General features: G+C 46.6%; 1 protein-coding gene across 1 annotated transcript in view; it reads left to right on the top strand.

Annotated features, from left to right (window-relative positions):
• Positions 1–273: 273 nt before the first annotated feature.
• TBC1D2B (TBC1 domain family member 2B) overlaps positions 274–20999 on the top strand; it is an 88842-nt gene continuing 68116 nt past the window's right edge. The window contains exon 1 of the mRNA XM_061158892.1: positions 274–630. Within this exon, the coding sequence (XP_061014875.1) occupies positions 274–630 (357 nt within the window). The remainder of the gene's footprint in view (positions 631–20999) is intronic.

The raw sequence follows: 20999 nt of genomic DNA, 5'->3' as shown, positions 1-20999 counted from the left end.
GGGGTTTTGAGCCCAGGTTACACGGAGGCACAGAGGGCAGCCGGTGATGCTACCTGACCTGCCTCTGGGGTGCCTGCGGGAGAGCCCCGGGTCGAAGCGGGCGTTCCTGGGGGCGGGCGGGGGTGGGACTACAAGTCCCAGGCTGCTTTGCGCGCCCGCCAGCCGTGCGGAGCGGCGGGGCTCAGGGGAGGGGGCGCAGCGGCGGCGGCGGCGGCGGCGGCGGCGCCGAGGCGCTGGGGGCCCGGGAGCCGGCGGTTGGCTCGCGGGCTGGCAATGCCGGGGCCCGCGGCTCGCGGGGAGGAGGGCGGCGGTGGCGAGGGCGCGGCCCCGGGTGCCGCGGCCGAGCCTGGGGTAGGGCCGGGGCGGGAGCCCGCGCGGCTGTGCGGGTACCTGCAGAAGCTGTCCGGTAAGGGCCCGCTGCGCGGCTACCGCAACCGCTGGTTCGTGTTCGACGCGCGCCGCTGCTACCTCTACTACTTCAAGAGCCCGCAGGACGCGCTGCCCCTCGGCCACCTGGACATCGCAGACGCCTGCTTCAGCTACTCGGGCCCCGACGAGGCGGCCGAGCCCGGCGCCGAGCCGCCCGCGCACTTCCAGGTGCGCAGCGCGGGAGCCGTCACGGTGCTCAAGGTGGGACCGCGCCCCTGCAGCCCAGCACCTGCCTCCCGGCAACGCGCGCTCACGCCCTTCTTCAGTTCCCTCCGCTTAGCCTTGGGGCTGCCCCTGGCACCCAGCTCAGACTAGCTCCTCTGCCCATCGGACTTTCTCCGTCCACCCTCCCTTAAAGCCCGTCTGCCAGCTTTTCCCCGTTTCTTTCTTAGACTCTGTCCTCGTGTCCCCATCTCAAGCTCTTCACCTGAGTTTAGACCAGAATGGCTGGGCCCTCCTCAGCCCCTTGACCTGTTGTCACCCGCTGCGCCTTCCCTCGGGTCCTTCTCTGTCCACCTCCCCTCCTCTCCTCACCCCTCTTCTGTGGATGTCCTGTGTAACCCTCCCAGGCATTCATACCTTCCCTTCAAGGCTTCCTACCCTTGACTAAATTATTACTCTCTTCAGCTGCCTCATCTGTAAAATGGGGATAGCAGTAGTATCTACTTCTCGGGGGAGTTGGGGTTGCATGAAATATACGCTAACCACTGGTAAATGTTATGGCATCCCAGATTATAGACAGGGAGTCAGAGATGGCAGGACCTTTAGAGAGAATCCACTGCAGTCCCCTCCAGAGTCGGCAGGGATACTGCTGCTAAGTTCACACAGTCAGTCAGTAGCAGAGCCTGTTTGCTTGCTCCCTGCTTTGGCTGGGAGAGGAGGGAAAGGGTTCCTTCAACCAGTCCTGCCTTGCGCATTTGAAGCTTCCTGTGTTGAAGCTTGGAACTTGCATCAGGAGTCACCCTGGTGCTCAGAAGCCCCTCCTCCCCCCTCGTTCCTGGGGGGCTCCCATCATCTCCTAGGGGCCCTCCTGCTTCTAGCACCTGAGCCAGTCTGGGCCTTGGCCTGGAAGCTGGTCTCTCTCCCAGCCTCCCTCCTTGCCTGGTTCCTGTGAGCCTCCACCCTCACTCATCTCTGTCTCTCTTCTCTTCCGTATTGCAAGCTGGGTTTCTCCAGAGCAGCAGGGCTGGGCTGGGATGTATGAAAACTTTGCAAAGCTGGCCAAGTAGAGAGCAGAATGGGCTGAGCCTAGCACCCTTGGCCTTGTAAGCACAGGGCTGTTCCCGGGATCTCTGAAGCCAGCAGCAGTTGGGGCTGCTCCCCGAGGTCGTTTTTCAGAGTTTTGTCAACTCAGTTCTTGCTGTTGCAAGCAGAGTCTGATTACTGTGTTCTTGTGTCCTTTTAGATTCTTCCATCCCTTCTTTAAGTGGGTGCAGACAGCCTGGTTCTCCAAAGGAAGCCAAGCAGAGTTGTAGTTCAACTGGGGTTTACTTAGAAGCATTTGTGTAAACTTTGGAGTGACCCTAGCAAGTTCACAGGGACTTTTGCCAAAGAAAGACTTATCCTCACTGTCGTGGACTGTCCCTTTGTACAGCTGAATTTCCTGTCGAATTGTTTGTTAAAACAGAAAATAGAGCATCCTGTTTCAGCTTTTCTCAGATGCCTTTGGAGCCCTCTATCAGATATTTTCATTACAATTTTTTGAATGGTGGAGATATCTAGATAAGTGGGGCTACAAAATACAGTATCAGGAGTGCGGCATCAGGATGGACTTAAACTTATGGCTTGAATTTGCTGCTCACAGGCATTGAGCAAATTATACAACCTCTCTGTCCCAGTTTCTTCTTCAGCCTAATGGGAATCTTACCATCCTCACTGGTTAGTTTTGAGAATTCTGGAAAATGGCCGGCACAGAGTAGGCAGTACATGGCATCCATAAGAAACAGCAAGTAGTGTTTTTAGCCATTCTGTAATATGTTCGTGTAACGGAATATTATACAGCAGCGAACATTTAGGAATGAGAGCGCTAAGTGTCAACATGGATGACTCCCATAAACATAAAATTGAGAAAGAAAAACAAAGTTACAGATCGCATACAGAGGTATGATTCGTGTAAAAATTGAGATCACATAGATGCATATACTGTGTGGGAATGGGAGAGCTCTGTTGGGGTGATGAGCCCTGCTTTCAGGATGGTGGTTTCCACTTGGGAAGAGAGGGGAATGTGAATGGAAATGGGTGCCTGGGGGCATCCACTGTTTTTGCAATGTTTTATTTCTAGCACCAGGTGGTGTTTGTTTTATTATTCTATTTATCTTCTTCTATGTTCAGAATATTTCTCTCTCTCTCTTTTTTTTAAAGTGAAATAGATCTTCACGTAGGTTACTGACTATGGAACATTTTGGTATGTAAAGCTGAATTAGTCATAGAATAAGAGAGAGCATGCCTGAGGCCAAGGGTCTGCTTTGTAAAAACAGTGGAAATGGAAACACAGGCTAGGCTTTTCAAAAGAAGGGAGCAGTCAGAATGCAGGGTTTCAGAGTAAGGAGTGTGTTTTAAGAAAGATTTTAGGGTACGGTGATTCCTTCTGAGCCGTGGGAGTAAAAATTTTATGGTGGTAAAAGTGGAAATTAGCAATTTATCTTCCTTTTCACCTTTCGCATCCAAGAACTGATTCCCATAAGCTTTAATGCTTCGCTTTAGGGCTGCTCAGCTGTAATGCAGACCTTGATTTCTTTTTTTTTTTTTTTTTCAGACCTTGATTTCTAAGGGGGTTGTAGGTTAGTTAGGATTAATCCCTACTCAAGGTTTAGCTAATGTATATAATTTTATAGGTACCATTTCTTTTGGCGGGTTAAAAAGAAAAAAAAAATCACTTTGCTTATTGTATTATCATATGGTTCTTATTTTAAAGTGACTTTCTGCCTACTCTGGAAGAGCTGTGGTTTTGTTGAACTTTTCCAAAATGTTTTACTGCTTGAGTCTTAATGAAAGCTGATATTGGAATTTCTTAGTAAACTTTTCTGTTCCTAAACTCAGAGATGTGGTCCATGCCTTATTTTACTGATGAGGAAATGGAGGCCAGAGAGGGAATGTGATTTGTCTGAGATCATGAAGATAGACTGAGACCTTCTTGGATAGTAGATTCTAGGAACAGTGAGTGTCCAAAATGCCAGGTATCTAATTCTTTTATCTGTTTTGACAAGTCTTCCTTTTTTTTTTTTTTTTTAACTTCTATTTCAATGGCTTGGGATTAGATGTCATGGTTTTTCCTGTAATGCATTGAATTTCTGTCCTTTTTATACAGAATGAAAGCACCAGCAACACTGTACCTACTGATTCTTTACCAGGCTGTATGTACTTGTTACTTGACATTTGGAAACTGCTACAACAGTCAGATAGAAACTGATGCTTCTTGTGGTGCTGTGTGTGTGTGTGTGTGTGTGTGTGTGTGTGTGTGTGTGTATGTGTGTAGAGGTGCTGGAGGCTGCTCTCTGAGCTTTGCTGGGATCTGAGACACAGGAGTTAGTTCTGGAGAGAGCTGTCCCATAGAGAAGGAGAGCATGTGACTGACTGGGAGGAAAGCTTGAATGACCCTGCCCTGCCAGATTTGTGCAGTTCCCGGAGTGAGGAGCGTCATCAGACCGTCAGCAGATTCACCCCACTCCCTCTGCTGGGTTTCTTGAAGGCATGTGGTGCGCAAATGGACATGTGTGTTGGCTTTTGAGCCACACGTAACCGAACAATCATGCATGCCTATTCTTAACCCACTTTTGTGGGAAGGACGCACATTCTCTGGTGTTGAAACTGCTCTCAGTCTAATGACAAACATTTGTTAGCTTGGGTAATCACAGTGTGTGCGGTACAAAATAGATGGGGTGTACCAGCGTTCTTGGCTACATGGTTCTGCTAAGCTGTTTGTCCCTGGGGCATCTGCTCAGGGGTCTTGAAGTGTTAGTTAAATCTTTTATCAAGACGTAACTTTTCATGGGTTTGTCGTGGCTTCCCAGCGAGTATATTCCTTAAAAGTAGGTACAGTTTTGTGGGTGTGATATCACAGAATCTTTCTGTCTCCCACTGCCTGTCATATAGGCCTCACTGTAGTCTCCCCACTATTTCCTGCTCAGGAGGACCCCCAAGGGCCGCTGTTTGTATCCTCGCCTCCCAGAACAGCGCCTGCACAAAGTAGATGCCCAAGTAGACATTTGTTGAATGAATGAGTAGAAGGTGGTTACCCAGTAAGCCTTGGTTTTGGTGTGAGCTCCAACCCTTTAGAAGTGATCAGCCAGAATTCTCAAATGCCTCAAATGACATTCTCACCATGTGTCATGGAGGTGGCTGCCGTTCAGGGAATGCTCAGTGAATATGACGGGCATCAGGGATCCAGAAGAGGGATTACCATCAGTCCTTAATTCTCATGTCTCTCGTATTTCATGCCTGCAGCTTAGACTCTGAGGGCATTGTTGTGGCAGTGAGTGAGTGATTACGTGGTAAATATTTGAGGTCTTGCACCAGTGCCGACTCTGGGACTACTCTGCTCTGATGTTCTGGTACAGAAACAACTGTAGAATGAGTGTAGATCTGTTCCCATATTTTTGTTTATGGACTATGATATATAAATGTCATGTAATTTTCACATCACAAAATGCAGTTCTTCTGATTTTTTTAAAAAACTATTTGAAAACATAAAGACAAGGAGATCCAGCCAGTCCATCCTAAAGGAAATCAGTCCTGAATATTCATTGGAAGGACTGATGCTGAAGCTGACACTCCAATACTTTGGCCACCTGATGCGAAGAGCTGATTCATTTGAAAAGACCCTGATGCTGGGAAAGATTGAGGACGGGAGGAGAAGGGGACGACAGAGGATGAGATGGTTGGATGGCATCATCGACTCAATGGACATGGGTTTGGGTGGACTCCGGGAGTTGGTGATGGACAGGGAGGCCTGGTGTGTTGTGATTCATGGGGTCGTAAAGAGTCAGACACGACTGAGCGACTGAACTGGACTGAAAGACCATTCTTGGCTTACAACTGTGTAAAGATAGGCATTAGGCTAGATATGATCCTCAGCCATAGTTCACTGACACTGGTGTTTTAGGAAGGCCTGGCCGGGCACTTCTCATTCATTTGTTCACTCACTCTCACTCTTTATGCTTAGGCACTGCAGGTATAGATTGAACAAGGTTAGCATAGTTCCTGTCCTTGAAGAGTTTTCTGGGTAGCCCAGAGATAGGTGTTTATAAAAATAAAGCAACACCAACGAGTGCTGGGAAGTTTAAAAGGAAAGAGATGGGATGTCTGTGTAACAGGGGCTCTGGATCTAGTTTGAAGGGAGGAGGGAAGACTTTTTGAGGAAGTGACTTTTGAGCTGAGGTATAAAAGGCACATTGATGTTAACTGGAGGAATGGAGAGAGCAGTGAATGGAGAGAGAGTGTTTAGGGAGAGGAGGGGCAGGAGCAGAGACCCTCGGCGAGTCTGAGTGTGTAGGGGATTCAAGGAATGTGCAAAGGCAGCTGGGTGGACGGGAGGGCCTTGTGGCCCTTGCTGTAGGAATGTGCAAAGACTTTTCAGCAGAGCTTGACAAATACTTACGTTTTTCTTTTTTTTACCCCCCACCCCCAAACTGATGGTTGGATCATATCCAGTATTTTCATCTAATTATGTTGAAAGATGTCTTGTGTATTAAGTGTTGAAATACTAATATGTTACCCACTGGCAGACAGGTTTTAAAGAAGATAAATGCAAAGTTGAAGATCTGGTAGTCCACTGCCTCTTAAGCAACACTTAAGCTCAGAAGTGAGCTGGGGCTGCTGGATCAGGGCTCCTTGGCTGCGCTGGGCTACCTTTCCTGCAGCATTCCTCGCAGCCACCTTCCTTGACTTCTCTCCTGTCCCACTTGCTCTGCCCATAGGCATGCATGTTACCAATTTCCTTCCCCTATGGAGGGAAGTGTTGCTTGAGAAATGGAGGTAGGGGTCACATGCCTTCAGGTTGAGATCTGGTGAGCACCAGCTCTCCCATCTCACTGAGGCTTCTAAGGGGTGGACGGTCTCCTTGTTCAGCTGCCTTTACCCATCAGCCTTCCCAAAGGACAAAATATAGATAATAACCCTCTGTCCAAAGAAAGAAAAGAACCCTATTATTGTAGAAATGACTCTCCAGTTGTGGGAGCGGAAGGGGTTTTAACCAGGAATTTTCAGTTCTTTTAGAGATTTATATAGTAGGGCAGGAGTCCCCAGCCCCCGGCCTGTGAACCAGTACTGGTCTGCAGCCTCTTAGGAAGCAGGCCGCACTGAGGAGGTGAGCGGCGGGTGAGTGAAACTACATCTGCTGCTTCCCACCGCTCCCTATCACTCGCATTACTGCCTGGACCATCCACACCCCCGCCACCACCCCAGTCCATGGAAAAATTGTCTTCCACTAAAGAGTCTGGTCCCTGGTGCCAAAAGGTTGGAGGTTGCTTTAGTAGGGTCTTAGTGACATTTGAGTGGGTGTTTACCTACATCCTGGCAGGCCCAGTCCTCAGTGGCTTTTGCTCACTTTCACAGAGTGAATACAATTTGGTGAATTAGGAAGTAGTGACGCCTCTGACTAATGTTCTGCTAAGTACTGTACTTAGAGAACTTGGTGAAGTGAACACGCTGGGCACTTGTATGTGCGAGGGAGGCCTCGGGAGTCAGGAGGCTAAGGTGGTCTCTGGAAAGGCTGTGGGTTTCATGATCACCCAGTAAATAATAGCTCACCAAGCAGCATAGGAAACCCCGAATGGACAGGTTCAGGATGGTGTTCCTCCCTAAAATGGGCCTTGTCCTGTTTTGGTTTTTGAGCATCTGATGCTGTGTCCTACTGGAGTGTAGGTTTCCTGAGAGCTTAGACTTCTGGGTTCACCACATCAGGCTTAATACTTAGCAGAGTGTCAGCCACGGATTAGATGCCCTGTGTATATCGGTTGGATTGAATGAACACTTCAGACCCTTATTTCCTTTTGGGGTGGGTGTGTGGTGTGCTCATGTTGCGTGGTCAGAAGGAGGTTTGCAATGTTCATTTCTCCCTTTAGCAAATATTTTTGAGCATCCACCATGTCATAAGCATCATGCTTTTTCTGCAGATACAGCAGTGAAAATTTTCCATTTAAAAAACTACAGTGCTGAGACTTTAAAAATAGCTTAGCACCTGATAGCTTTGAAAAAGACTTTGGAGAGAAACCATATTGCCTGTTGTATTCATCTTTGGGAGTAAACATCAAGTTTCTGCAAGTTTTTTGATTCTGAGGGAGGTCTGGAATCTTTCCGTAGTAAATGAAGAGAGGGGCAGGGAAGCCTGAAGGTAAAGTACAGGTTTGAATGTCACCCGGGGCCAGAAATCTGTGGTTCGTACCATAATTTCCATGGGCATTGCTGAATTGGGGGGATCTGTATGACTGAATGTCGAGATGATCCCTGGAGAAATGGGCTGAGGAGTTGGCTAGGTTTTGGTGTAATCGTATAGCTGTTCAAAGATTTAGTTCATTTTGGGTGAGCAAGAAGTGTTCCCAGTTGAATGGGAATCAACATCTTTTCATGATGTTGCCAGGCCATTGCTTAACTTTTTTTTTGATTGATTGTGTGGGAGAATAGGAATCTGGAGGAGAGGGGGACAGTCAGGAGCTGAGATCCTTTGGCCTCCTTCCCTGGTGGCTCAGTGGTAAAGAATCTGCCTGCCAATACGGGAGATGCAGATTCGATCCCTGGGTTGGGAAGATCCCCTGGAGAAGAGAATGGCAACCCACTGCAGTATTCTTGCTTGGCAGAGGAGCCTGGCAGGCTGCAGTCCGTGGGGTTGTGAGAGTCAGACACAGCTTAGGGACTAAACAACAACAGCTGGCCCTTTCCAGGGTCAGCCCTCCTGGAAAGAGCAGACTTTCCTTGAGCAGTCTACCCTCAGGTGAGAACTTGTCAGGGTGTCAGATAGCAGGCCTAGAGGTGGACTGGAGGCCAACAGGCCAGTGTTATTAGAGATGTTGATCCTGGATTATAGGAATTATTTCTAGGCAGTGAGCCCAGTTTTCATTTCCCTTTCCAGCTCTGTGATGTCCAGGGGAGACTGTGCTTGCAGAGAAGGGGCCTGCATTTGGAAATCTGATGCAGCCACTGGCCGTTCACCTAACAACCTTGGTTGGACAAGGCCCCGATGGGCATCCAGTGGGAGTCAGGTGTTGCCTTTGGCCTCGGGGAGCCTGTTCTGTCCAGCCCTGGTGTCATTAGGGCATTGTCATCAAGTGGCTCTGTGAGGTGGAGGAGGTCACCAGTGTTTTTGTTCCAAGGGTCATTATCCCTGAGTCAGTACTGACGAGACCCTCAGATCAGCCCGTCTTGCTCCTTGTATGACAGAGTAAGAAGCTGAGTCCCACAGCTAGTTAGCTGCAGCCCTGGCACTAACCAACCCTCTCCACACACGCATCTGAGTGATATTTAGCTATTTTAAGCCCAGTGGCTTTATGCTATTTGCTTCATATTTCCATCTTACTCCTTTAGTAGGAAATTGGACTTCTTCTATTTTTAGTTGTTGGACACAAGATTCTAAAATTACACATTTACCTCTCAGGTACTGTGGTACAGATGTAAGATGTTCAGTCACATGGAGATTGGAAATTAACAATACAGATGATAAACTTCCAGTGGGGGTTGATTTATAATAGACATTAGTGGTATTTCCCTGGCAGGGACTAGACTTACACATCCCTGTTTAGGAGGCTTCCCTTTGGCACGTTTCCTCTGTGCAGAGGAAAACTAACCCTTGGTGTGCGTTTTTTTCTCTTGCTGCTCTGTAAGCCATGCCCTCTGGCCTCAGAAGTGAACCAGTTTTTTAAGCTTCACAGTTTACAGCTCTCTTACATTTAGTGTTCCGGAGGTAACATGCTGATAAGGCTTTCTTTGATTTCTGTCCTTTAAAGGACATCTCCTGGAGAACTGTGGTCTTCAAATTTAGTGTGGGGAAGGAGCCTCCTGGGATCCTGTTAAAATGCAGGTGGTGGGGGTTCCCCCCTAGAGATTCCGGTTTAGTTGGTTGGCCAGGGTGGACCTCAGGAATCTGCTTCCTTATCCACTGTCCTGCCCCTCCTGCTGCAGACCTCTGGTCCTCTCTTTGAGAAACACTGCTCTCTTCTACATCATGAATGAATGTTCTCTTTGACCATGAAGTAAAGACTGGTCCTGTGAGAGGATGGTTTTCTGAGTGGACTAGAAATAACTAAACTGCGTGGGTGGAGACCAGTGAAGTATGAGCCCTTTATCCTTAGGTTGACACTCTGTGGTTTATATCTGCCCACCTTCTTTGCATTCTGAGTTTCTTTGCTCCAGAGCAATGGTTTGGGGCCTGTGACTCCCTCCCCCCAGTGGCCCTGACGTTTCTGTCCCCCTGTGCTGATCACCAACATGTGCCAGGGTTCCTCCTGGGCCATTCAGAGGGAAGCTCCCGGAGGCCATGCTTAGGGTGTTTCTGGGAGAGAGGGTTTTAATGATCACCACCACTAAATAGCTGGTAAGGAGTTGTAGAGCCTTCGGCTTTTCACCCAGAGAGGGGACTGATACAGGAGAACCATCTGGCACTTTCCTGAGATACCAGCTCTATCTTAAAAAGACTGTTAGAAATCAACATGCTTCCCAAACACTCCAGTAAATTGACTGAAAGTTTAGGCAGATTTTTGGTACCAGGCTCCCATGTTCCCCGTAATCTCCGATAGGTGGAGCCTGGGAGTCTGCCCCTCCCAAACCCCAGATCATAAAACTTCATATTAAGTTAGTCATTCCTGTGTCCTCCTTTTAAGTTAAAAAACATCAAGCCAGAATGTTGCAGTGTTGCATGGTGTGTGGAAATCATCGCAGGCAGAGATGGCGTGAGGCTGTTCACCCGTTTGCCTGCCATTGCTACAGGAGTTCTTGTTTATCCTGAGCTCATAAAACCCTGGCACTCTTTTATTGTGCAATGGCAGAGCTGATAGGGAACGTAGGAATGCAGCCATGTGGTCACTCGGAGGCCGCATGCTCGCCTTCCCTCTGAAACAGAAAGCGTTTTGACAGGCTTCCACATTTCCTGCAGGGAAGAACAGGCCCAGAGAGTGGCCTTGTCCTTGCCCGTGTCTTGGTGAAATCTGTCATCTAGGCCAGGCCTCTCGCAAGCCCAATTAACTTTATTGACCTCTTTTCCTGTAACATGCATGTGTGTGTGTGTAGGCATCTTCTCCTAGTCCGCTGCCCTTGGTTTAATCTCTGTTAAACTGTTAAGGATGGGTTTAAGGAGTATCTGTTCTCTCAAGGTGTTTGCTTTTTAAAAGAAGATGCTTGAGGGCTAGAAATGGCAAAACTCCTCAGACTACCACCTCCCAGAATGAGGGAGAAGAGGGGCACCTTCCTGGGGAGAGACTGCCCCCTCCCTCTCAGACTGTTCAGGGAAAGTGATGGTGGGAGGTCTAGGTTCTTTAGATTAGAATTCATGTAATTATTTTGCATAATAAGTTATATGAAAATGCTGACTTCAGGATAGCAGTTTAAAAAGACAAAGCAGTAAGAACTTAGGGTGTTACTAGAAGAGTGGAAGTCCCTATGGTTGCACTTCGTTTTCCAAGCAGCCAGGAGATTCAGTATTATTTCCCTTCTCAGTGTCTGTCGCTGGGCTGAAACAAGATTTCAAAACCTTCCCAGGGGTTTTTGAAAAAAACTACTTTTTTTTCTCCCCCATTGGTAGTGGGCCAGATCCCTTGAGATTGTTTGCAAGCTCATGATTTTGAAATGTTCAGAAGAAAAGTTGGAACCTAAAATTATTTATCAGATACGGGATTATAGTCTTTTTTTGATCTGAGATGTGTTTTGCATTATCAGGCTGCTTATGATATTCTTGTGCTTTTTATTGCTTATGGAAGAAGTACCTTGGAAATCCAAAATAACCTTCTTTTTTTCTGTTCTTTTTTTTTTTTTTTTTTTGCTGCACCTTGGGGCCTGCCAGATCTTAGTTTCCCGACCAGAGATTGAACCCAGGCTATGGCAGTGAAAGCGCCGAGTCTTAACCCCTGGATTGCGAGGGAGACCCCAGATACCCTTCTTTAGATTTAAGAAATGAAAATTCCTTCATTATGAATAGGCATCGCATATCCTTTTAAGATATGACTGAGTCAGACTATCCATGCAGTCTCAATTGCTTTCTATGATTTAGCAAACTTAGTCCTTCTGTATTCTCCTTCTTGTGACTTCATGGTGACTGTCGGTTATGCAGTCGGCCCTGACCCTTTGGGGAGGAGCCCAGAGTTCACAACCTAAGTGGATAACTGAAGTGCTGTGTCATCATCACGTATGCAAGATTGGTTCTGTAAGAGATATCAGATGGCCTCCTAGATAGGATGTGTGAGCTAGATCTTGAGGAGCAAGTAGGCATTTGCATGTGGGTTTAGTGCAGTAGGAGCAGGGGTCATTGAAGCTCAACTGGCTTCTGTGTGCCTGTTGGGTGGGGAAAGGCTCTAGTCCTGTGGAGTGTGGGGCAGTATGGATCAGGTGACCATGCCACATTGCTCAGCATTTGGGAGCCACTAGAGAGTTCTAGGCACGGGGCAAACATATGATTTTGTTGGTTACGTGTAAGAGGGTGTAGGGAGGGAGACTGAGGACAGCAAGACCAGTTAGGATATTCTCGCAGAGGCCCAAGGTTGAAGAACCAGATGAACGTCAGGGAGCGAGAGTCTGAGAGACTGACGAAAGGGTCTTTCAGACTTAGAGACCTTGTGATCCTTTTATGTTGGAGAACAGTTCCTTTCTTCTGCATATTTGTTTATGTTTAGTCTTATTATTGCTCACTGCAGTCTATTTTAAAAGAAATGTCTTTAGAGCAGAACTGTGGCTCAGAGCATCCAGTGGGAGAACTTTATAGCTGATTGATGGTCATGCTGTCTCCAACCCGGTGAAACTGTGCAGACACCACCCATTCCTTTGATGTCCTGAGGACCTTCTGTACTGTCAGAGCCCAGCCTCTGATGTGGGAGTTGTCTTTATCCAGGAAGCCAACATACTATTTTTACTTAGTGTGCGTGCGTGGTCAGTCACTCAGTCATGTCTGACTCTTCACCACCCCATGGACTATAGCCCTCTAGGCTCCTCTGTCCATGGAATTTTCCAGGCAAGAATACTGGAGTGGGCTGCCATTTCCTACTCCAGGGGATCTTCCTAACCCAGGGGTCAAATCCGCGTCTCCTGCTTTGGTAGGTGGATTCTTTACCACTGTGCCACCTGGAAAGCTGTATTTTTATTTACTTACTTATTTTTGGCTGCACTGGGTCCTTGTTGCTGCATGCAGGCCTTCTCTAGTTGTAGTGAGTTCAGGCCACTCTCCAGTAAGCTGTGCGTAGGCTGTTTACTGCAGTGGTTTCTGTTGTGGAGCTCAGGCTCTAGGATGCATGGACTTCAGTAGTTGTGGTGTGTGGGCTCAGTAGTTGCGGCTCAAGGGGTCTAGAGCTCAAGCTCAGTAGTTGTAACATGTGGGTTTAGTTGCCCTGTGGCATGTGGAATCTTCCCGGACCAGGGATTGAACCCATGTCGCCTGCATTGCAAGGCGAATTCTTAACCACTAGACCCCCAGGGAAGTCTGCCAACACACTTGAAATTGAACTTGGCTGTTGGTTGAGGTCATCAACATTTTTGTATCTGAGAAAGACCATAGAGGAACTTCTAGATTTCTGCTGAAATGTTGAGAGGATGGACTTTGTCTTGGACATGCACTTCTCCTTCTTCCCCTTGATAGTAGGGAACACAGACCTGGGTTTGAATTTTGACTGTGCCAAGTGGCTGTGAGATAGTGAGTGATCATGATAATATGGATAGTTGATGCCTAATGAGTAGTTAGTGTGTGCCAAGCACTGTTCTGAGCTTAACACGCATTAACTCATGTTCTACTCATAACAGCATGACATGAAGTAGATTCCTGTTATTCACATTTTACCAGTGAGAAATCTGAGGCACATTCAGTAGCTTGGCTGTTACAGCCAGCAAATGGCCGAGCTGGGATTTGAACTCAGTTAGGCTCCAGAATCTGGTAGGTAATACTTTGGGCAAATGGATGATACCATCTTGTGAGATTGCTATGAGCTTTATTTTTTTGTTATGAGCTTTAAATGATAGCATGTATTAAGTGTTCAGTACAATGTCTGGCACATAGTCATCATTTACTTAGTAGTATCTAATACTGTTAGTAATATGAACATATACATTATGAAATAGTCTATATAATTTTGTCCCATTTTTGTAAAGAAAATTGCCATGTGTATTTATGGATAGAAAAGTATCTGAAAGGATGTACTCCAAAGTGCTACCTGAGGTTATTACTGGTGAAGTGGTTATGTACATTTTATTTTCTTCTTTGCTTTGCTGTATTTTTCAGATTTTCCGCAGCAGACGTGGGTATTGTTATTATTTGAAATAAAAGTCTACGGTTTGTTATTGGGTTTTGCTTTTGTTTTTTAAAGCTAAGGAGGCACTCCCAGGCATACAGGAGCTTTAAGCGCCAACAGAGTAAGGTGTCCCTGCAAAGCTATGGAACTCCACACTGTGCTCAGCAACTTGGAGGTGGTTTGGTCTTTTTCTCACTTTGTCATTTGTCTTTTAATTTTGTATGGTGTTTTGGACACACAGACATTTTTCACTGCTGTCTTTCTGTTGGAGTTTAGACAGGCATTTACATTTCTAGAGAACAGAAATGTTACAGTAGAGATTATTTCCATGTTGCTGGGGTGAGTAATCAAGCCTGTGGACATCAACGCCTCCCTGCTCCTGCTCAGCCTGGAGTCAGGTCCCTTGAGTTGCCTGTGCAAGAAGCAGCTCTGTGGCTTACGGTCTGAAGATCTGCCCTTCGAGGACTTGGGGCTCAGTCCTGAGAGAGCGTTGGGTTTCCTTGTCCACAGCGTCAGGGCACATGGCGTTTGTCCTGGCTGCTGGTTGTTCTTCAGTGTGAGCTCTTCAGGAGATGGCTGCACAGATCTTCCTTGTCAGTTGCTGATATGCCGATGGCTGGAGTAAAAGTCAGATCATCCCTGTGTGCCTTTAAAATTTGGCAGAAATGTACGCAAAGGCATTGTCTACTAATTTAAATGGTTTCTATTTTGCATTTAAATCTTGAATCAATGTTGAATTTATTTTCTTTTATGTTGTGGCCTAGGTTTCAAACCTAGACCGTAATTCTTGATACTTTTATTTCTTTCCAAAATTTTAGCCACTTGTCATAATGCCTTTGTTTAATGATTAATACTTTTTCCACTGATTTGATTTGAAATGCTGCATAAATATTTTTATATCTACTTAGCCCTGTATTTTGATTCTCTGGCAGTAGAGTACTGGTTTAGTTATTGTGGCTTTATAATATGCTTACCCATTTGGTAGGTCAAAGCCTCACACCTTGTTTATTTTTTCAGAATTCTCAAAGGTTAAACTTCCGATTAATTTTGTAATCTCTTTGCCATGCTTTGAATAACTTTTTAGAATTTTGGCTGGATTTTTTTTTTTTAAGTTTCTATTGATACATAAGGCTTTCTTAAATATATACCTATGCATTTTATGTTTTGTTTTTTTTTTTTAAATTTTTTAATTCTTAAAATTTTTTTCTGCACTATGTGGCATGTGGGATGTTAGTTCCCTGACCAGGGATTGAACCCGTGCCCCTCTGCACTGGACATTTCGAGTCTTAACCACTGGACCCCCAGGGAATTTCTGCATTTTATATTTTGATTGTATTATGAACATGTTTCTGACTGTCTCCTGTAGGTGTAAAGGAAGCCATTTGCTCACTGGGAGGGTCTAAGAGCCAAGAATTGACCAGGTCTCACCCAATGCTGTCCCCCTAGTGTTGACTGCTGCATTGGATTGGCCTAAGTCAAGCTCTTAATAAGTATTTGCCAAGTGAATGAACAAACATTTCTGTGTATGTGGTGTTTTCTTCTTTTGGATTCTTTTAGATAGATCCCCAGGAATGGAGTTTTGGATCAAAGGAGATGAACATTAGTACAGCTTCTAAAATGTGCTGAGTCTTGGTAGATGGAGGTTCTTTACCAACAGGCTGGAGACCCAGGTGATAAGAGGGCTTGGGTCAGTTTGTGGCGTAGTGAGAATGCAGCTGGGAGATGAGGCCTGACTCCTGTGGATGTGCACGTTTGCAGCTCTAGCCCCTGTGCCCAGTAATGCGCTTGCCTGCCAGGGTGGGCCCTTAATAAACATATCTTGAGATGAATTAACTTTATTGTGGGACTTCTCAGAGCACCAAGGAAAGAACTTGGCTTGGAGAGAGGGAAATCCCTGGGGTCCACAGGCAGGGACAGGTGTCTGGGGCCCATCTCCCCAAGAGTTGACTTCTGGGTTTTGGGCTGTTGGTGGTCTGGGCACAAAGGCTTGTGGCAACAGCTAGGGCATCACATGGTTCTCCTCGCCAGCTGTCAAGGGCTGAATTCCACCTCAAGCTGGATGAGGCATGGCCTGGTTTCCATTCTCTGAACTGGCAGCTCAGGTCATGGCGCCTAAATGCAGTAGATGTCTGTCATCTCAGAGGACTGTGCCCACGCAGTTCTCGTCTGCCCTCCCAGCTCCCCAGGACATTTCTGCAGCTGTGTAGGGACAACCAGAATGGCTTTCCCAGATGTTTGGTTTGATTTCTCATGTTGGGATTGGTGCCATATTTGAACTAGAATTTTAGCAGTCTTGAGGCAGTAGCAGTAGCTGAACGTAGGAGAGAATGAGTCAGATATTTGAGTGCTTAACTGTATTTCAGACACTGTGCTAGGCATCTTGGACCATATTGAGGCCAGGAGGTTTTGCCTCTGCATTCAAGGAACTTAGACTAATGAGGAACACACAGGGAGGGCGCCACTGCCGTGGGAAGCTGTCCTGGGCTACATGGTCTTCTGAGTTCCCCATTCTGAGTGTGGAGAGAACATTCAGTCTCGGGTCAGTAAGCCTTATTTGGGTTTTGTATTGGGTTTTGCAGACTGAGTAGGAGATGGAGAGACCAGTGTTATGGGAGACTCAGGATATGACCCTGGCGAGCCTTCAGACAACAGATGTGACACCTGGCCTGTTGGATCCTTGCCTGGCGTCTGCTCTTATTCTCTTCTGAGCTGGGAAGCTTTGCCTCATTTCTGCTCCTTCCAGCATGGTTGAATGCCTGTTCTCCTTCCTCATTTCTGCCCCTTCCAGCATGGTTGAATGCCTGGTTCTCCAGAATGTGGGACTAAAGCATTTTAAATGTTGATTTGGGTAGGGTGGGGCAGAGATTGATCCTCTCTGGGTCATGCTGTTGGTGGTGATAAGCCTGAGCACTGCCTGGCTCATTTGTCACCAGGTGGGTATAGCTCAGTGGAGGGAGTTCTGGTGTTGGACTCCTTGAAGTGCCCTGTGTGAATGAAGACAGATCCCTCGAGGGTCCTACTTGCCTTCCTCTAGGAGGGGGCAGGGAAGATTCTGAAACTGTGAGCCATTAGCTAGACCAGCCAGACTCATTCTTTTAGGTCTCCAAATAATGTTGGTATCTCCATGGACATTAACAGAGCATGAGGTGGTTGGGGATATGGGGGTTACTTAAAAAAGAAAGTTATTTGAGTCATAAAGTTCTGTGGGAGGTGAAGAAGGCTGCCCCACTGTCAGGAGACCCATGCCCATGGCCATCCCCGAGGGCATCCCCACATGCTGGTTTCCCACCTCACCAGATCTCCCGCCAGCCCTGGCTCTCCCAAATGGTATTTACCATTATTATCTAGAACAAACCCATTCAATACAAATATGATGTGAGCCAGATACATACTTTTAAGTTTTTGGCTGACCACATTAAACAGGTGGAATTATTTTAACTAATATATTTTATTTAACCCAGTGTATCTATATTTCATCATGTGGCACTAGCTGTATTTCACATGCTCACGAGCTGTGTGACTAGTGGCTGCTGGGTTGGCGGGGCAGAGCCAGGCTGACTTTGCATGACCGAGTAAGACTGGAGCAATGAAGAGCCTAGTTTGTGGTTCTGTGTTTAATTAGGACTGAACAAGGCATATGTTCAGTCTGTTTAAAAGATATCAAGGGGAAACACAGAGGCTTTGGGGAATTCTGCGGATTTTGCTGTTTTACTTTTAATCCTGACCTGTCTTACAACCTGTGTGTACTTCTGTCTTTGGGTTTCAGCTCCCTGAGGGGAGGACCTTTGGGGGCTTTTCTGCCTCCTTGATCTTGGCACATGCCTGGGAGCCATGCGCCCCCCAGCAGCCTTTCACAGCTGCTTGGGGATAGAAGTCAAGATGCTTTTACTGATTTCTAGGTTTTTTCTTTTTCTTTTTGAAGGAAACAAACCCCAGTTAATCTTTGTCTTGAGATAATTTTGCTTGCCTTAATGACCAGATTTCTGTAACATGAATAATATGCCAGACCTTGAAAGCATGTGATCTGAAAGTTTTGCCTCAGGAATTTAGTAAGAGATGATTAAGAGGTTACTAATTGTTCCTCAGTCAGATTTAATACTCAGAAATTTAAAGGGGGAACAGCTTTCTTTCCTTTTTAAAAAAACAACTTGGACTTTGATTGATTGATTGATCGGTTGGCTGCACTGGGTCTTTGCTGATCTTGCACAGGCTTTCTCTAGTTGCGGAGAGAGGGAGCTACATTTGGTTGCAGTGTGCATGCTTTTCATTGTGGTGGTCTCTCTTGTTGCAGAGCACTGCTTCCATAGTTGGAGCGCGTGCACTCAGAAGCTGCAGCACACAGGGTCAGTAGTTGTGGCTCACGGGCTTAGGTGCTCTGCAAGGCCGAACCTGTATACCCTTGCATCTGCAGGTGGATTCCTATCCACTGCGCCACCAGGGAAGTCCAGGAAAAAGCTTTCTTGTATCAGGCATATTTCTCATGGTACCTGCATTTCAGGAAACAGCTAGAGAGGTCAGTGCTTAATCTGACTTCTCCCTGGGACAGGATTGGGGGCCAGGCAGGGGAACTGGTGTGAGGACTAGAACACACACGTGCATGTGCACACACATGCACACACTGTCAAAACACATGCACTTTCCCCTAAGCTGGAGGTTGGGACACTAGGGGCTCAGTGTAGACTCTATGAAAGGAGGGAGGGAGAGGGACTGGGTGGGCTTTGGGCTCTGATTGGGCTTTGTCCCAGCCCCTTACTCTTCCAGTCACTGTCTCCTCTTCTCTGGGAATGCTGCATTCTCTTTGTCTTGCTTCAGGGCCAGGCTGAGCCCCAGTTGTCCACCCTGCAACCAGATTGCCACTCAGACTCTTTAGGGCTGCGCTTTAGGGCTCTTGGGCCTGAGCTCATCTCCTCCCCTCTCTGAATCCTGGCGCCACCCCACCCCCTGCTTATCCCAGCCTCCCCGGTGAGTGCTCTCTCTCCTCTGCCCTTGCACAAACTCTGCTCTCTGCCTGAAGCTGCTTCTTTCTATCTTGTCCTGGCCACCACCTGCTTCCCCTTTAAGACCAAGCTCCTGCATCACTTCATGATTGTTTGTTCATTCATTTCCTCACTTTATTCAACAAAAATGTGTCTGGCACTGAGCTTGATGCTAGAAAAATGGAGACATCTCAGACTTTATGTTTATTGGACAAGGAAGACATTAGGCCAACAATATGAACCTTTTGAATCTATAGGTAGCAGTTTTCTTAAACTTTCAGTACCTGACTCTTGTCCCATTTCCTCTAATTGATTAATTATCTTCCCTCAGCATCTCCAGTCACACCAGCCCCACCTTACCCACTCTGACCTCTGTCATAGCACTTAAAACACTCTTGAAATCACTGATTTATTTTTCCTATCTTCCTCACAAGTCCTGTTTCCAGGTTCCTGATAGATGTTAAGAGTAAATGTTGATTGACTGTATGGATGAAATGATGACTTGGCTGATAGTTGGAGGGATTTTCTGTAGGATACCCAGCAATCATGTACTGAGTGGTTTTTCTTACTAGGGCCGTGCCTGCAAGTGTCACTAAAAAGAGTCCAGGTTGTAGCCAGAGCACTTGGAGGTCATCCTTTGCTTGTGGACCGTAGAGGTTTGATTTCTGACTTGTCACTTGCTTTCTGCCTACAGAGCAGTTTTCCAGATTGCCTCTGACCCTGAGGTAGAATGCATGGGTTCTAAAACCATTGTGTCTGATGTCTGTACCCCTTACTGGATGCCAGTGGTTGTGCCGTGGCATCCTTCTCCTTGGGACTCCTTTGTGGGGGCAGCCTGGAGATCTGTGACCCACACTTGCCATCTAGTTTGTTAGTTAATAGCTAGGTTCAGCATTTTGAGTTCCCTCTATATCTTGGTTGATTTTTTTTTTTTTTTTAATGTACATAGTGAAGGTCACTGTGGTATATGGTTCTTCAAGTTTGGACAGATATGTAGAGTTGGGTGTCGGCTCCCATAGTCATGACGCAGAGTAGGTCAGTCCCCCGCCCCAGTCCTCTGGCGCTGCCCCTTTGTAGTCAGCCAGTCATTTCTCTCAAGCCCTGGCAACCACGGGTTTGCCATCTGTCCCTATAATTTGTTCTTTAGAAGAATGTCACGTAAATGGAATCATACAGTATGTAGCCTTTTGGGGCTGGCTTCTTTCACATATGCATGTAATATTCATGTTGTGTGAATCAGTGGTTTGCTCCTTTTTACTGCTGAATAGTATTCCATGGTGTGAACGTTCCACAGTTTGTTTATCCGTTCACTGGATAAAGGACATTTGGCTTGTTTTAAATCTTTGGCAATTACAAATAAAGCCTCTGAGCATTTGTATGCAGATTTTGTGTGAATATATATTTTGTATTCCTCTTGTGTGAACACCTAGGAGTGGGGTTGCCAGGTCATTTGGTAAACGTATGTTTATAAGGAATTGCAACACTGTTTTCCAGAAAGCTGCGCTATTGTATATTCCCACCAGCAGGGAATGAAAGTTCTAGTTGCTCTGTACCCTTTCCAGCCATTGATATTTTCTACTGTTTAAAAATATGGCCATTGCCATAGATGTTCCACCTAGTTTTTTTCTTTTTAATTCAGTTCAGTTCAGTTCAGTCGCTTAGTCCTGTCTGACTCTTTGCGACCCCATGAATCGCAGCATGCCAGGCCTTCCTGTCCATCACCAACTCCTGGAGTTTACCCAAACTCATGTCCATCGAATGGGTGAAGCCATCCAGCCATCTCATCCTCTGTCGTCCCCTTCTCCTCCTGCCCCCGATCCCTGCCAGCATCAGGGTCTTTTCCAATGAGTCAACTCTTCACATGAGGTGGCCAAAGTGTTGGAGTTTCAGCTTCAGCATCACTCCTTCCAATGAACACTCAGGACTGATCTCCTTTAGGATGGACTGGTTGGATCTCCTTGCAGTCCAAGGGACTCTCAAGAGTCTTCTCCAGCACCACAGTTCAAAAGCATCAATTTTTCAGCGCTCAGCTTTCTTCACAGTCCAACTCTCACATCCATACATGACCACTGGAAAAACCATAGCCTTGACTAGATGGACCTTTGTTGGCAAAGTAATGTCTCTGCTTTTTAATATGCTATCTAGATTGGTCATAACTTTCCTTCCAAGGAGTAAGTGTCTT

Source organism: Dama dama, chromosome 13, assembly GCF_033118175.1.
Source record: "Dama dama isolate Ldn47 chromosome 13, ASM3311817v1, whole genome shotgun sequence".
NCBI lineage: Eukaryota > Metazoa > Chordata > Mammalia > Artiodactyla > Cervidae > Dama > Dama dama.
The sequence above is the reverse complement of the archived record's forward strand: the minus strand, read 5'-3'. Positions and strand labels throughout refer to the sequence as shown.